This window comes from Diuraphis noxia, unplaced genomic scaffold, assembly GCF_037042655.1.
Source record: "Diuraphis noxia isolate RWA-SAM2 unplaced genomic scaffold, SU_Dnox_SAM2 contig0001, whole genome shotgun sequence".
NCBI lineage: Eukaryota > Metazoa > Arthropoda > Insecta > Hemiptera > Aphididae > Diuraphis > Diuraphis noxia.
In genome coordinates this window covers 34,760,223-34,779,137 of record NW_028301711.1, presented here as the reverse complement: position 1 = coordinate 34,779,137, position 18,915 = coordinate 34,760,223, and the positions used below count along the sequence as shown (strand labels likewise).

At 31.4% G+C, this 18,915-nt stretch overlaps 1 protein-coding gene across 4 annotated transcripts in view; it reads right to left on the bottom strand.

Annotated features, from left to right (window-relative positions):
* Positions 1-2,970: 2,970 nt before the first annotated feature.
* Positions 2,971-18,915, bottom strand: part of Hr38 (Hormone receptor-like in 38) — a 90,990-nt gene continuing 75,045 nt past the window's right edge. For 2 of the 4 annotated variants that reach the window (XM_015517994.2, XM_015517996.2), the window contains exons 3-8: positions 16,672-17,645; positions 10,528-10,745; positions 8,467-8,768; positions 6,399-6,601; positions 5,851-6,029; positions 2,972-4,703 (exon numbers count right to left, since the gene is read on the bottom strand). In XM_015517994.2, the coding sequence (XP_015373480.1) occupies positions 4,444-4,703; positions 5,851-6,029; positions 6,399-6,601; positions 8,467-8,768; positions 10,528-10,745; positions 16,672-17,645 (2,136 nt within the window). In that variant the 3' untranslated portion in view covers positions 2,972-4,443. Of the gene's footprint in view, positions 4,704-5,850; positions 6,030-6,398; positions 6,602-8,466; positions 8,769-10,527; positions 10,746-16,671; positions 17,646-18,915 lie in introns of all 4 variants that reach the window. The other 2 variants (XM_015517993.2, XM_015517992.2) reach the window with 2 other exon arrangements.

The following is an 18,915-nucleotide window of genomic DNA, read 5'->3' as shown; positions in this document are numbered from 1 at the left end:
TCAAATCTTAGGTTTAATAAGATAAATTTTTATGAATTTCTATCTCAATATTAATCGCAAATTTTCATGATTTTTACGTATTTTGTCAAAATTCGAACTTTCAATGCTTATTAAAAAAAAATTTGTGACTGTATCATTATATTTTTTAACTATCATTGTGACAATTCATTAGCAGCTTTGTATTACATTTTGAAGCTTTTTACCCAACAAAGAGGATTTTATTTTCATATTATATAAAAAAAAAAAACTAAAAAGATTGAAAATTTCATATGTCTATAAATAACTAAATAGATTTGAAATATTTTGAAAATGTTATCAACTACAGAAAATGCCAGTAATTTTATATATTAATATGATTATTGTCCGTATAAAAAGGACAATTTACTAATATTAATTAAATATTATGTTTTAAATAAAGTAGGTTCCTTACCTATAGCTATCCATACCGGCTATACCTATTTTATAAGCTAATTATTTATTATTTATTATTTGATTTGAAAATACTTAATAATACTATACAACACACAAGAAAGTCTATAAAAACAGCCATTATAATTTGTAATCATAGGTAATAATTGTTTTCATATAATATAAAGAGCACAAATTATGCAAAAAAAAACAAATTCATTAACATTGAAACATGAATATGTCGATTTATAAGTTAATATGTGTACTTAAGTACACTTTTTGTGCTTTAAAATTATTACTGATTACCATTACTGATTTGATCACTAAAGATTGTAGTGAAACGGTTGAATGCAATTTTTTTTTCTTATAGGTACTAGTTATACTATACCTATCTTATGTATTCTTGCAGATTAAAATAAGTTTAATAATATATAATTACATTTCAAACATTTTAAAATTGTAATTTTTAATACCTACTTATATCAACTAAAGAACTAATAAATAACAAGAAAAATAGAAATAGTAATAACCAGATTAAGAATCTGTCACACCCTCCTCACACACGGACACCTCATGAATAAACAAACTCCAACCGATTGCACCTCATGCGGAACGACCCTCACGGTTAAACATTTGCTGACCGAGTGCAGAGTCAACGAAGAAGAAAGGAAAAATCACAACATACGTATATCATCAAGCCTATACGAAATAATCGGTCCTGACCGCCAACCAGAAAAACTTTTAGCATTCCTCCTCAAGTCATTAAAAGTAGAAAACATCATCTAATAATAAATAGATTTAAGTGACTAATATGTAAAAACTTATAAATAAAAATGTATTTGTAAAATTTTCAAAAGCAAAAGCTAATAGCCTAAAATGTAATAATAAAGCTAAAATGTTCAATAATAAAAAAAAATAATAATAATAATAATAATATACAAAAAATATTAATAAGAATAAAATTAAAACAAATATCAAATATCGATGTTTAAACAAACAAACTTAGGTAGAATCTAAAATTTTGACATGAATAGCCAGAAAAAAAACTTGTATTATTATTAAGGAGAGCATTTTTTCTCTTTCCAGCCCACGCGCAACATATCAAATTTTACGCCCACAATGATGATTTTCATTATAATAATTTCTAAAATTATTGTGAAATGACCTCTAAAATTTAAAGGTAAGAATAATATGGCATCTCATAGGCTTTTTATTATATTTTTATTTTAAAGCTATAGGTATAAGTATTTTAAAATTGTGAATTGTTTATATATCCTAAAATACTCGTAGGTATCTAAACGGTTCTAAAATATTCATGGACTTCTTAGGTTACGATATAGATGTACGTTACTTTAAAGTATCGAATTTTATTTTATAACAACCAAGTAGGTAGGTATTATAATACTATCATGACAATATAGGCATTTTTTTGCATAAAAAAAAACTAAATATAGGTAGTATATGAAATTGTGTTTTATATTATTAATTATGAATAATTCATTGATCATTACATTTTTTTTTTTATATAAAAGTAGATTTTCTTTGCATAACAACTATGAGCCTTCCGAACGTACCTACTATTAAATTGAACAACGATCGACGAATATTCGCTGATCATAGGAGTATCGTGAGACCAGCTTAAGAATTTAAGATAGGTATTAACGCTAATTACTAAAAGTATACCAATAATGCTCAGATTGGTCCTTGGGCAGTAAGCCGTTCGTTGAGATTAACGAGTGCCTCGATGAAGTGGCAACAATACAAGGGTGAGAACCTCTCAGCTCTGCGGGCGGTGATAACTTTGGAGGCGCAGAAGTCGAAGACTGTCAACATTGTCAACTATTCCAACCGCAGGCAGCGCAGATCACTAAACTCTGGCCAACTAAAAGTCAGCAGTTTACAAAAGGCAATAATGACTATATTATGGCCTCCTCTTCCGTTGGGATCCGGATCCCGATCGTATGGACGATGAGTCGAGAACTTACTGCATCCGGATACAATATACGTATTTAAGATACTTTACTTGTATCGATAGTACTGCCCAACCCTGAATAATAAATAGTAATTATATGCTAATTTGCCATTTGACGTCTTTATTTTTCTAGTGAAGTATTAATGCTGGAAACATTTCCTTCGCCCTAAATAATATTATCTTTTGATATTTTGCCATTTTGGTAAAATAGCCATTTTGAGCATTTTTATAGAAAAAAGAAATTAGGTTTTTATTATAAATGTTACAGGTATTTTGCATGAGCTGTTTATTAATGAAATATATATATACCTATATATATATTTTATTTTGAATCGCACACAAAAGTACAACATAATATGAATGTATAGAACTGGCGTATTATACTTTTAGTTTTGTATATCTCTGAAATATATATGTATATAATATAGAGTTAGGTACAATAATAAAGCCATAAAATCATACATTTTAAATAAAAAATACCTATAGGCTATTTACCGATTTCTTTTTCAACAAACATCAAATAATAAAGTATTTTAAATTTGTATATAATAATATTATATATTATAATGAATGTCATATTGAACATTATTTTTTTTAACACAAGGATACAAACGATATTAAAAATAAGGTTTTTAAAATGTCAATACATATTTTTTTTATTACATTATAATATAACTACAGAAGGAATGAAACCGATGATAAGTTTCACTAACAATAATATTTCACTGCAGTGAAGCTAGAAAAAAAAACAGTTTATAAATTTAACACATTTTTCCGTAAAGAAATTAACAAAACATTTTACAACAAGGCTATATAATATTATATAATTAAGTCATACAAACGGCATTTTGTTTTTAATTTTTCTTAACTACTAAAATTAAGTAATAATCAGTAAAATAAATGCAATGTATTCTACATACTAATAAGGTTAGGCAAGGTTTAAATTTAACTACTTAAGCATACGACACACACGCGCGCACGCACACAAACACACATACACGTACACACACACACTCAACAAACGAATACAGTGGCGAACGAGGTGTCACAGAGGCAGCCACTTGCATGTATGGTTATAGGGGATGAATTTGTGGTTAGTCAGGGTTGTAAAAAAGAAAATCTCTGGAACCCGCTCGCTTCTGAGAACGCTTGAATTCACCATACCAGTGAAGTGCACACGTACATTTCTCATATTATCGTAGTTAACTAACGCGAAAATTTCTATAACAATACACATATATATATCGATGAAAGTAGGCTAACGCATAAATGACAAATACAATATTATTACTAAAGTAGTAAATTTAAGACATCATAATAATATGCGTGTACATAAAATGTAATTTATACAGAGTGTTCAGAATTCCAAAATAATTAGTTGGACTTAATATTAAGTAATATGTGCTCTTGTGGATATATGTCTATAGTTTGTACAAGCAATAAAACTATATTATGATCCAAATATCGAAACATATTTAAACATGATATAAAATGTGTTAGTAAAAATATCAAACTGTTCTTGCCTGAAATTTGCAAGCCGAAATTAAGTCGGTGGGGGGAGGTATATATAGTGGGGGGGGGGGGGTCATGGAAAAACGGAGAGGTTCCTGTGGAATATTTGTATTTGAATCCTATGCATTGAATTCGATAGTGTTGTTTTCATTTTTTTTGTGTAGTAGAAGGGGCCAACAAAATTTGAACGTGGCCTAGACTTTAAAAGGATCTTTTTATACCGGGCTTGGATAAATTTTCGAAACTCAACAAAAATAAAAATAATAATAATAATAATAAAAAAAAAAAAATAATAATAATAATAATCATAAAAATAATAATAATAATAATAATGATAATAATGATAATGAAACACGCTCTCTTACGTATAATCATACTATACGCTATTTAAGTATTGATGTAGGTAACAATAATATACGTATAAGTATAATAGGTACAACAGAATAGAATAGATATAATTATTAACGGTTGCCGAATATTAAGAAAATCGTATTCACTTTAATCAACTTACGTTACATAGTAATATATATAATACATGGATAATCGTGTTTTCAAAATGGCAAACTAGCAATGAACATGTTCTCAATTAACGGCGGTGCAGGCACCAGGTCTTCAAGTTTCAGGTAGAATATCCGCTGGAGCCCCTGGACGCTGAGTGAACGCAACTCGGTCAGCTTCGCGAGTAGTCTCGAGAAGTAATAAGACTTGCGCTGCGAATCGGACATGCTGTACGTGATGTGTTCCCGCAGAGCGTTGATGATTTTCATCTGGATTTGTTCGGCTTTTTTCGCTTCTCTGAGACCGTGTCGTTCTGAGGACAAAAACCACACACAAATTTAAGACGCTTATAAACGCGCGATAATTGGCGGTAATTATGCAGTAGAAACGTAAACAATAATATTAAGAGGACGTAGCACCCGCATGGCCGCATATGTAGATATATGTTGTCTCCAAATATGTACATTGTACAACATAGCCAAAACGTGGGATAGAACAGCTCAAGCTGTTGTGATAGCAGTTAAGACTCCGACGTGATACACAATATTATAGTCGGGGTAACATCATCTGTAAAATACCTATCGTTTTTAATTTATTGATGAAAAAAGTTATTCTTGTTTCCATTATTTTTCAAACTTAAATAACTTTTTTTGTAGTTCCGATATCGAAAAAATAAAAACGATATTTCACAGCCAAAGTTCTCCTTTTTATGTGTTGAAAATTTCGTATCTATTAGTTTTGAGTGTTTTGACTGTAGCATTTGTACTTCTTTCCCATGCAAAACTTACCGGCCTTTTTTGTTCCAATGACTCAGAGTATATTAAATAATACTTCCATATTCCACAAAAATTCAATCAAAGTGATGTATATGTGTTTATATAAATATATATATATACATATGTTTATTAGGTATAATATATGTATACAGTGTAATTAAGACTTAAGAGTAAAATAACTTTTGTTGTAATCAATATTTAAATATTTTTTATGAAGAAATTATTTATAAACGTTCGCGCTATTGTACCATTTATTTTCATAACAATGAAAATATAGAATTATAATTTTTTTTTTTTTAAATAGCCAATTTCTAAACTTGATTTTTAGATAAATTTTGATGGTAATAAACTAATAATGTTTATTTAGGCCAAGTAGTTTAATTTAATTTTTTTTTTTTTAAATATCAATATCCCAAGGGTACAGGTACAGCTAGATTATATATTTCTTGTTAAAATTAAAAAAAAAATATATATATATATATATCTTTTTATAGTAAGTTAATTTGAAACGTAATAACTTTTTTTTTAAATAGGTATAGTCAATTTTAATGACATTTTATAAGTCAAATATATTTATGCACCTATAGGAAATAACCTTACCGTATAATAATATATTCCTATAATTTGTATAAAATTATTCATCAAAAATGTACCGTAGCATTCAATGGTAAAAAATGTACATACCTGTGATCAGAGTTAAAGCACACAGACAAGAGAAGGATGATATATCGATGTCCAGCGAGTGTAATGATTGACTGAAGTCCAATATAGCTTGTAGCCAATCGCCAAAACTTCGGTGACACTGCTGTTTGTCCAGAACCACCCCGTTACAAAATATTAGTTTCGTATCGGCGTATTTGGTCCTAGAGAAATATCATTATTATTATCAACATATTAATAATATAAATTCATTTTTCGAATTTTTATATACATTTTAAAAACATAAAGAAAATAGACTGCATAATATACAAGTAATTGTTGTAGTTATTATTATTTTTCAAATGTTAAAGTGTAAAAAATTGATAAATTCAAGAATTAGAACATACATTATGATCGTTCACGTTCATCACGATAAGCCACGGTATCCGAGATAAAGAGTGAGAGAAAGTGCGAGAGAGGGTGAGATAAGGTCATAAAGATATATTATATATACATATAATATTTTTAAGAGCATTGGAAATTATGTTGTTCATTTTAAATAGATGAAAAACGAAAAATAAATCAGCATGTACCTGTACGCTAGACGAAGAACGAATAGTTCCAGAGATGCCGACTGGAATAATAAATCTTGGTCCAATTTGCACAAAGTTTTGAAACCCGGTATCTTTTCGGCGAAATGTTTGATCACTTCCACGGACGTCGTGAGCAATCCGAAAAACTGTTGAATTTTTTCCGCTTCAGTAATCAGCGGTTCAAAAGGCTTTGGCTCGTGATACTATATAGTAAACATCATAAATACAGTCATATTATTATTTTGGTCAATATTAAACTAATTTATAGCATAACTTTCCCATACCCGTAAACAATATTATAATATAAACTATGTATTATACAGATAGCGATTATTTTATTGCGGTACGATCGACGTTTTTCTTATGTTTCAACCTATAGCAACCCAAATGTTTACGAGAATCTAGCTCTAGCATACTGAACCATAGATTTGAGTTCGTGGCTAAAGTTTAAAGAGTATTCAGTATTTTTCGATTACATAATCACTCAGTACGTAAAATATAATGTAGGTACAAACAACTACTATATAATATTATAACACTCGAACGACAACAATAATTGTTGTCAACAATGCCATGTGTTCAAGTATAAATTATGTTCACCACCCCCGCGTGGTTTTCTATTCGACAAACATACAATATATATGATATATTATACCTGTTGCGTGGGAATGTAAGACCGGCGCGATTGTTTTGTATTTATTTATTATTATTATTTCTAAGTATTAACTAACAAGATTACAAGAGTGAAAATAAATAATAATCTCATGTATAAATAATACAAGACACGCGCATTAACAGTAACATTAACAGTATTAACACGTAACAGTCAGACGCGTGTAGAGTTTAAAATAATGTTCCTATCAATTTATTAAATATTATTAAATTATAAAAATATAATAAACGTTTTTATCGAAATAAATGACGAAAATTAAAAATATCTACGCTATTTAGGTACGCGATGTTATAAATAATGCAGAATTTGTATAAGCTAATGAATATATTTAAGCAAGGCCAGGCATAAACGAGTTAAAACTTGCAATGAAGTTAATTAACTCGTTACTTTTTTTTTCAAGATTAACGTGTTAACTTCAAGTTAATTTTATTCAAAAGTATCTAAATTAAGTTAATTTTCGTCTGAAGAAAAGTAAAAAATTTTAATGAGGTTTTTAGTATACTTATAATTTACTAATTGAATATGAATTTCCCGTAGATGAAAATAGTATGAAAAATTAGTAATAACTTTAACAGCCATATCAACTATAAGATATTTACCTACACTTTCATCATTAGGTATATCAATCGCATTATTTATGTTTTCCTGCTAGGTAGGTAATAAGGATTAACACTTTAATGGATTTCCTGAGGTGGATGTCGAATGTTGTCACCAACGTTTTTTAATGAATACAATTGGTACTTTGATGTATCATTTTAAATTTCTCCAATAATTTTCTTGAGCTTAAATAAAAACTATCTAATATCTCATATTATATGTCTGGAATTTTTTTTTATGCGAATTAGAAAATTTTTACTTTAAACTAAGTTATGTTACTTTTTTTCAAAGTTAACTTTAAACTTAACGAGTTAACGAAAAAATATGAGTAACTTAACTTTTAAGTTCACTTAATGATTTAAAAAAAAAATCATTAACTTGCCTAGCTTTGGATATAGGTACCTACTATCTATATATTATTGTCATGGATTTTGTGATTATGATTTTTTTTCGATGAACGCGAAGATCTTTTCATTAAATAAAAAACCACAAAAAGTTGCTGTGACATCTTTCAGTCCAACAAAAAATAATATTTAGTTTACTAAATATTTTGAATATCATTCAATGGGAGTATGTAGGTAAAAATGCATTTGATACCATCAAAAATATTATCCTTTATAATTTTATAGGCGATTTTACTCAAAAACCATAAAAAAAAAAAAAACGATATTAGGCGAAAGCGTTTAATCTATGTTGCGCGTGACTCGAGGCAGGAGACAACGCTGACGTCCTCTTAAGGAATAATTTTAGGTTTAGGGCATTTTAGTTATTATAATTTTCAGAATAGGCGTTTGTCACCTGTGAGTAGTCCAGCGACGAGAAATCCGGATTGGTGTCCACGTGTGCTCGGACTAGGGCAGTGATGAGTGATACCGGCGGACTGGGCGGCGACCCGTGTGGTGACTTGGGCTTGGACGGCAACCGTCCACGACGGCCCTTCAGCGAGTCGGTCCGCACCACCTCCTTCACCATGCCCACCTGCAGGCACTTTTGAAATCGGCAGAACTGACACCGATTTCGTCGGCGCTTGTCCACCGGACAGTTCTTGTCGGCCAGACATACGTACTTAGAGCCCTTCTGCACGGTTCGTTTGAAAAAGCCTATACAAGACAGCGAAATTCAATGGTATAAGTCGTTTTTAAATAATAATATTATATTAACGTCTCAAGAGAATACGTTATAGGTACCCTCATGACGTGTGATGGTTACCGTTTTTCGGACATTAGTAAACTATTTTACGTTTAGAATATATATTTATTTTTAACATTATAACAGTTAACTTGTATATTTAAATTCAAGGACATTATCTATAGACTATAGAGCCCCCTGTATCATTGATGGCACCAAGCTCACTGCTTATACCTGAGAATGCTTTTGGCTTTATTTTCAATTAAATATTAATTTGGTCATGTTTTCTAAACTAAAATTAAATAAACTTTCATCAACTTTTATTCATTTTAATGTTTAAATTATGGGTAAAATTAAAATAATTTTTGTATAGAAAACAAAAATGGTTTATTTAACGTCTTAAGTCGTTATTTTTCATACATATACATATCGTATACATATTTACAAGTTAGAGCAGGACCAGAATTTTATTTTGATTAAGTATTGTTGGCCAAAGATCATAAGAGAGGATGGATTAAAGTTGGTGAAAAAAATCTATACCTATCATTAGACTTATTATATAATATGTAGGTACAATAACAAAAGTTCATAATATTATATGTGATAAATATATATATTATTATATCCCACATGATCATTTTATAACTTTTCATTGAAATAAAAATAAATATTTTTTATTAACTTATATAGTACAAATGTTGATAATATTTAAGAGGTAAGTCTATATTGTCTGCAGTCTTTTTGTGCTTAAAAACAATGTAATATATAATACTATAGTTTACTTCATCGAACGCAATTAAATAATACAATACAAAGTACGTATAACAACTATTGTTGGGTTTATTTTGAAAATATATTTTCAGTTACAAGCATAAACGTGATCAAGCTTAAAATAAAGCTTTCAATCAGCTTCCGCATGAAGTCATCAGATCGTCAGTAGTATTTGGGACGGTTTTTTTTTAGCAAAAACCAATTTGTGTTAAACTCGATTTGTTCAAAAATAGTCTAGCACACAATTGAACTTCTTATTTAATTTTCTTAGAAACTAACATAATTCATAATCCACCTTTCCAAAGTATAGATTATACCTAACACACGTGTTAAAATCTACGGAAAACGTGAAAGTGAACGAAGCGCCTCAACAGATTGAAAACTAAAACGCCATTTCCTAGTTGAAAAAATTCATGATAGACAAACCAATTGAAAACAAAATCAGAAAAATATTGAAATAATTGACCTGTTTCGACGTTGTTGTATAACTACGTAGGTATTTTATACGTCAATAATAAATAAAAACGATAGTGATAATAATATTAGTGATCGTCAGCCATAGAATATAAACTCATATATATCTGGCATGTACAATAAGTCAATAACTAATCACTGACGCAGCAAGAAAATTAAGTGACAGCAATTTGGTATCTCTGGCCGTTATTTTTAATTATTACCAGTTAAAAATGTACAGTTAATATTATGACTATTAACGGATATCATATCAATTTCCTTTGCCCGTTACTGTTGAATCTGGAGTTACAAATAATTTTTTACAGGAGGTCAGTATCACATAAAGCAGCCACACACAAAATTTACAATTTCGTAATCGAACACGAAAACGACGGGATATGTATATAATACACTTACAGACTTGATCTGACACAATTATAATCATTGTAATAAACACAGGAAAAAAAAATTTTAAACACTTTATTCGCGTTACGGTGAGACGCTTACCTTTACATCCTTCGCACGTGCGGACTCCGTAGTGCTGGCACGCGGCTGTGTCCCCACACACGGCGCACAATTGGGACGGTGAAGACGGAGCAGTGGCCACGGCGGTAGCATTCCTCTGCGGCATAATGCAAGCAGCGTCTGGTGTAGGCGGCGAACATTCGACGGGCACGGTCACCGACAGTGTGTTGATGCAATGCCGCAATTTCGGCGACAGGCTGCTGCGAAGGAAAATAACAACGATTAATTATCATTAATAATTACAATAACTACGATTATTTGACCAACGTGGTATGCACGGTGTTGAAAGACAGCTGATAGCAGAGAGAGAGGCAGACAGACAGACAGACAGACATACAGTGAGTGGATAGTGAGAAGTAAAAGACGACGGTGGATGTGTATACAGGTCTATCAAAGGTGTGTCTAGAAATTTTAATCTAAGCTCGGTGGTGACATCGGGTAGTCTTAAATGCAGGTTAAAAGTCATTTCAAATGGGAGTTATTTTTCGCACTTAGGTCTCCTCGTTCATTTTTTGGCAATGGTGCCAATGAGTTTAGTCGAAATTATACCTACATGGTATTCAAAGATGTCGATTAAGCGAGATTTCACTGTATTTTGTATCTATTCTATTATGTATTTTATTATATATAACATTTTTAGAAACGATAAACACACACAAATACCTACTATTATCGTAGTACTAATTATTCCTATAAACCTAACCGTCCTAACCTAACGTGTTTCGGTTTCTTGGTTAAAAAGCTATAATATAGTTGTAAACGTATACTATCGTATACATACGATATTCATAATGAAGGTGAATATACTGAAATCAGCTTTGAAACAGTGAGTGTTATAGGTATTTGATAGATTATGATTATAGATAAGGTTAGTTTTTTAGCAAAGAATGTATAACCCTCCTATCTAAGACTGCTTCAACCGGTGGATACGTGAAACACTGTTTGAGCTCGATCGGTTGAAATAAACGTGGGTTTGTTTGTCGGGGGTGTGGGGTCGAAAAAACAATCATGGTTATGTATAAAACAAAAATTGTTCAACCGAAGTCTTAGCTTATAGCCACGGGAAAACTGAAAAACTCGGCTGAAAGTCTGACGGACCCAACGCGTATATCAGAAATATCAACCATAGGTACTATATTATTATTTCATTTGTTTTATATATGGAACCAGGACCGTATTTATTTTATTTTTTTTTTGTGGGGAAGGCGACGGGTTAACATTGTAGCCACGGATGTTATGAAGGGGTGGTCAATTTCAAGTTTTTAAATTGTATCAAATCTTTATCCGGTATAATAAGGCTTTTTTTGTTTTTATATTATAATCGCTATTTCAAAAAATATGATGTACATTATGACGTATATTGAACGATTAATGGCGTTCAATTTAGAATTATATAATTAAAAATTATAAATATTAAATCAGCTGCCATTTGACAAATCAAATGACATTTGATTACCCTTTATATTTTTAATGACATCAAATTATATTATCGCACATATATCTCATTAGTATATTATTATACAGTAGAAGCCGCTTAACCGACGAACACGACTAATTGGTACAATCGCGTTATTGAAACAAAATATCTAGCCAGCCCGTACTACAAAATACAAGCAGAAACCAATCGCTTATGAGAAATAATTATCTATTAATTGACACATTTCATTTTGGTCCAATAGTATTTCTAATAATAAGCGACTTCTACTGTATAATTATGATATATGCAGTAAACTTAATAACATTCTGTTGTTAGCAGAAAATAAATCTGTTGATAATATTGATTTGATACACTTAACCTTTTAAGTAATTGAGTTTAATATTCTTTTTGTAATTATTAACTGTAATACAATATATCATTTTGTTATTATTTCTTCCACTTAAAGATAATATAATTAATGTTTAAATAGTTTTCTTTTCTTTTTATAATATTAACTTTAACTAGTATATAGTAGGTATAATTATTGATCATAGGTAACAGTGCTGCCAAATTTGTATTATTACGAACAAAAGATGTATTTCGAATAAAATTGTTTAAAAATGGATAAATGAGTAAATTATTGTATATTTTTGTATTCTAATATCGTTTGATCTCTACATATTACATAACACAGAATTATTCACAATTAATCATCCTATGCGTTTCGCCTGGCTTCTTTCAGCATGTGACTACTTATTTTGGGGATATGTTAAAGAATAAAGATAGTGCATACGTTGTACACTGTCATAATCAATCTCAGAAGAGCTAAACAATTACAATGAGTCAATAATTGCAACGGATATGCATAGAATGAATTTGAGTTCCAACTAGATGTTGTCTTCGCGTGACCAAGAGAAGCCGCACATATAGAAAATTAATTATGGTTTCCATCGTTTAAATGAAAAAAATTATTTTTTTATTTAATGTAGGTATTATATTATTTTGCAATAAACTTTAAAACCAAATATATATAAACGTTTTAAATCGGATGAATCATTTGGAATGATCCTGCGGCATTATAAATTATAATATATGAAAAATCATGACTAATAATAGAAAGCATTCTAAAATTTAATAATAAAAAAAAAACTCTTTTCGCAATTCAAATCTGAGCCTGATTATTATCATTATTGTCGTTATTGTTATAAATTTACCTATTTACCTATGATTATGTCCTTATATTTCTCGATATTTGTATATACATGCAGTACTTAAATTGAAGAGGGACACCGTTGTACGGAGCACCCTTATAAGCATATCCTAATCAATTAGAAATCTAAATATTCAATTTTCACATCTTCCATTTATTTATTTTCCAACTCAATATTTAACAATACTAATACGTTGGTGTATATTGTATAAGTATATTTAGAACGAGCGCCGATAATAATTGGTAAGTAAACTAATGATGTTATAACAATTTAGGTCTCAAGTTATCCGCTACGATTGATAAATGGTTAGTGGAAAGCTAACCATTATATTGTGTTGTAATAAAATTTTATGCGCAACTTCGACATGCAATAATTGTACGGTTATTGGTTGGTGCGTCTTAAGTCCTTAAAGTTATTTGTTTAAGTATATTTTAAAGTGATTTTGAGTTTTTAGTATTATGCCATTTTTTCCGGGTTAATGTTTTCTTCAATAAAATATTTTTAAATTTTGTTGAACCAAGTTTTTACTCAATTATTACTTAGCATGATTTATAAATAAGATCATTACTTATTAGCAGCAAATGATAACAAAAATAAATAAAAACAATTATCATATTATACAAAATAAACTAAGCTCCAAAACTTACTATTTAGCTTCACTAATGATAAATATAATAAACACTTAAATGCGTAATAACTTATTTATTGTTTCTTGAAAGCAATTGCAATGAGAAATTGAAATTTTTTTCTTAAAGTTATTGATTATATATTTCGCATGATGTCATTAAACCATAGTAGGTACATAGTTGACATATATTATTGATGTGTTACAATCAATGTTGTTAAGCAAACTTTTTAAATGTATTCAAATACTTTTAATGTAAATATCAACACTGAATAAATAATTTTTTTTTTAATTCAATAATTTTATTATAGTAGGTACGTATATTAAAAATAAATACTTCACTCTTAAACTTATTTGAAAATATTTAAATTAAATAATTAATATCTTAATACATCATAATTTATAAGGTCATTAAATTATTATATACATGACGATTTTTTAATGATAGTTATTTAAAATTCTGTTCGTTTTGCCCAGATCGCCCCCTTCTCGCCCCACATGACACCAGTCAGTGGCAGTGTCGGGATGGGACAGGGTGGGCCCGGGCCCTCCCTAAAAATTCTTGGTACCCTTGTGACCCACCCTAAAATTTAAAATTTAAATAAATCATAATCGGCGTGTATATATATATATATACGTATACATATATACCAAGTTAACTTCAACATATTAGCCACCCCTAAAAATTTTTGGCCTTAGCCTGGCCTACCTGAAACTAAAATTCTGGCGCCGCCATCACCGGTTAACACTGAGATATATAGATGGGCATACCTACTATAAATCTACCGAGTTCCGTCAAATTTAAGTAGGTATTCAAGTTTCAGCATAGATCTGCATCACGATAACTTTACACGGAATAATTAATATAAAGTACATCATATTGTGTCATATAACATACACTTAATAACTTCATTATTATGACTCTTGCAGTCGACGTAGATAGGAGCGATGTTTTATGATGAAATATCGTACGACTATACCTACGTCGTATTGAACGCGATTCGATGAACGACAACAACGATCGTATTTATTATACTTATGTATGAGGGTCGTTTCCACGATAATACCTCGGAAAGTGGTTTGCACATGCACGGCGCGTATATACTAGCGATATGATACAAATATATGGTGTCCTGGGTGGGTAAAGCAAACAATATCGAATTGGATTATTGTCGAGTTTTCGAACGAAAAAATAAACATTTCCAACAGTAATAATAATAAATTATATAATATTACGATATTTTAACAAGAGGTAAATACAATTGCGTTTGAGACCGGCTGGAAAAAAGAGACACAATTGTACATAATATTTTTTTTAGGGATTTATTTTACATTAAACAATTAATATAATTCGAATTATTTGTACAGATTTGAATTGATATTTAATATTTTTTGTTATGTTCATTTGTTCAAGTGAAAAAAAAACTTTAAAACTTATTATTTAATAATGCGTCATTGTTGGTCTTATACCTACTAATATTTATTGAACTGTCTGCACTAGAAGCTGCTCATTAGGAACACTTCTGGACCAAGGTGAAATGTGTCTATTAACCGATTGTTGTTTCTAACAGGCGATTGGTTTCTTCTTAGTAGTAGGTCTAGATCCGTATCTAGACGTTTTATATATACGCGGTTGTATCAATATCGGTGTTTGGAATAAATGGCTTCTACTGTATCTATATCAATTAAAAACAGGCTTTTAACTACGTTACTTCCTCAAATGTGGACAAAGGCCAAATATAATTTTCTCCCTCCTCCGGGGCTACCCACAAGTCAACAGACGCACGCGCTTATGCACTACCATTGATATATAACTTATATGAATGCGGCATTGTTTGATGAGCAATATTATAATATTATACCGATACCATTATTAAACGTAACAGATCATTGCACCTATTATTTAAAATATAGGTATCATATTATAGTAGAGGTATTTAAACTGTGTGTCACTGCTCCCAAAGGCGTTGTGGCATAGATATTAAAGAATGGATAGGCCATGGCTATATTATTAAAATAGAAGGAAGTGTGCTGGAATGGAAAAGAGAGAAAGACTGTTTTTTATCATTGCCTCTCGTTCTGGCAGAGGTCTTGTCATAAATTATGTACAATAATAACCTCAAAATATTTTCATTTTCGTTCCAATATGATAAATTGATAAGTATAAATTGCCTATCCAGTATCCATTCTTTAATATCTATATGCGTTGCGGGAGCGGCGTCCTATAATTGAATACCAATATTAAATATTTATGATTTTGTCTCACATATATCATATAATAAATATAAATTACAAACATGTAGATATTATGAACATTGATTTCTTGTAATTTATAATTAGGGAACCGTTAACATATTTTTATGAAGACTCAAAGAAGCCGTGGGATGAAAAAGTTTAAATACCCTGAAATCAGAGCTATACAATGGTTAGTTAAAAAAATTGAAAAGGCATATTTTTTGATTTTCATGCGGATATGTTATGCATATTTATAATTTTATAAAAAAAATTTAACTTTTTCTTTCTAAGCTGTGTTTTTAATAATAATATAGAATATTATTTAATGTACCTATAATAGAAGTTTATTGCTGTAATCGTTACAGTCGGCTAGTTTAACGGAAAGGGTCGATGCACATTTAATTTCTATCGCACTAATATACCGATGAATTATTTTTTTTTTCAATTCAATAAAATGCCTAAATGGAAAACATTATACATTTATAAGTTCCATTTCTTCCATTTATTTTAGTGCGAATTATTAAAAATATAATTTGGTATTTATTAAATTGATTTATGCATATTTACATTGAGATGTATTTTTTTTTTTAGTTCCTTAAACTTCAGAGAACTAATAATAATATATAATTTTGACTCACCTGGCAGACGAATCGGTGGCGGCTCTGAGCGCCAACACTCCAGACGAAGTCCTCGAGGTCCTGTTGGCGTCCACCAAAGCGGCGTTGTTGACGACGTGCTGCAGCTGATCTGTGGCCTCGTCAATCATCAGAGACGTGGTCGTTGGCCGTGGCGTCGGCGGCGGCTGAGGCACTTGCAGAGATTGTTGTTGTTGATGGTGGTGCTGGTGATTGACAGCGACCACGACGTGTTGTTGTTGCTGCTGCTGCTGTTGTTGATGGTGGTGTTGTTGTTGTTGTTGTTGTTGTTGTTGTTGTTGTTGTTGTTGGTGGTGATGATGGTGATGGTGTTGATGGTGTTGCTTGGGTGACATGACAACCACGTGATCCAACATGGGTTCGAACCCGGACGCTGTGCCGCCTTGTTCAGCGGTCGGTGAATCGGGCGGTTGCTGAGACGAGGGAGGCAACGCGCCTGGAAAGTGTTGAAAGTGATAGTCGAAATGTATGAGTGGCGGGCCCGGGGCAGGCAGACCATGATGATGGTGCTGATGTTGCTGCCCGTTGTGTTGCTGCTGGTGTTGGACATGGTGTTGGTGCAGGAGCTGGTGATGAGCCGGCTGTTGCTGTTGCTGATGATGATGGTGCTGCTGCTGCTGTTGTTGGTGAAGGTGAAGATGGGGATGGAGGTGTTGTTGATGATAGGCGGCTGACGCGGTCATGGTCACCGCGGCCGCCGCGGTGGTCGGTGGACCGTAATCCTCTTCCATTTTGAACCCTACGCCCGTGGCGGCATACGTCTCCTGGAAACTCGGCAACTGGAGTCCCGACGCTCCATTCTGCTGGTGATGTTGCTGGTGATTCGGTTGTTGTTGTTCGGCCGCGTCCGTCAGCACAGCATGCACGTCTGACAGTGAGTCGATCTCGTCGTTCAGCGGCAGCTCGGAATACGAACCGGACAGAAGTTCGGCAAAACTGCTCGGCGTGAATGTGGTCTGCAACGATACGAAATAAACACAAAACCGTCACGTTTAGTATAACACGAAACAAAATGATATATTTTTATAGGATTTAACATGATTAGCTGTATACGGTAAGTATACTATATATATATAGTACACGATTCGATCGATAGACAATCGCTCACACGTTAAAATATAAACAGAGCGATCAATGCTTAAAACAGTGATCGGCAACCTTATTGGATTCCCCGGCCACATTCACAAAATTAAAGAGTACGCGGGCCCTACAAAAATAAAAATATTGTATATTTCAAATTATTTACTATATGAAAAAAAATAACTGTTTAATGCGTTTAAGCTGGCCGTATACAATAATAGACTCGAGGGCCAGGTTAAATTTTAAAACGTAATAGACTCTGCAGTATGGTTATTCATACACTGCAAAAACTATTAACGTTTTTCAACGAACAATATGGGTAATATTCGACGATTTCGACGTATGCATAAAAGCCAAATTTTTAACGAGTAGTTCGTTACCATATAGTCTTATATATTTTAAGTCTATATATATTATATATATGCGGAGTGAAGTGCAGGTACTGGGATACCCCACAATATGTAATAAATTTCATAATTATTAATACACGTATAACTACTGAACTATACTTGTCGTTCGAAATTTAATTTTTTTAGATTGCGAAATAATCTAATATAAATATTCTGCATGGGAATGCGAAATCAACTGATTGGTTGGATTAAGTAGAAATAACAAACTTGTCATAGCTTTGCAACTCAAGAGTTATAGAAATTATACACTTACATGCGCACTTCGAGGAGTCCGCAACCCACCGCAGATGGACTGTCTATCTGATAAATGATAATATACTGCTCACTCTCAGGCTAGTTTCACGAGCATTGCCCGGCGGGATGAACATTATGAAGTATAGCCTAATGTGTCCAGATTGTCTCACTGACTGATCAATGTAGAGCCTAAACAATGAGGCTTGAATCAGTGAGTGTGCACAGTGGCAAAATATTTAAAAAAATTTGAATTTTAAAGTGGTGCTTGCACTTTCAAGATTCAAAATGGCTGATAAAAATATTTAAGTCTCAAACATAATTATACCAAATATTAAATAACGAATCGAACAAATTTTAATCATATTATATACTCTGTTCAAGTTTAAAAAGGTGGCAATGCTACACGGCAGGTATACAAATAATTGGCGAAGTGAGATGATTAACGGATGTTGCCTAATCGCGCCCCGACAAAAACTGGTTGCCACCGACTACGTCCCTTACG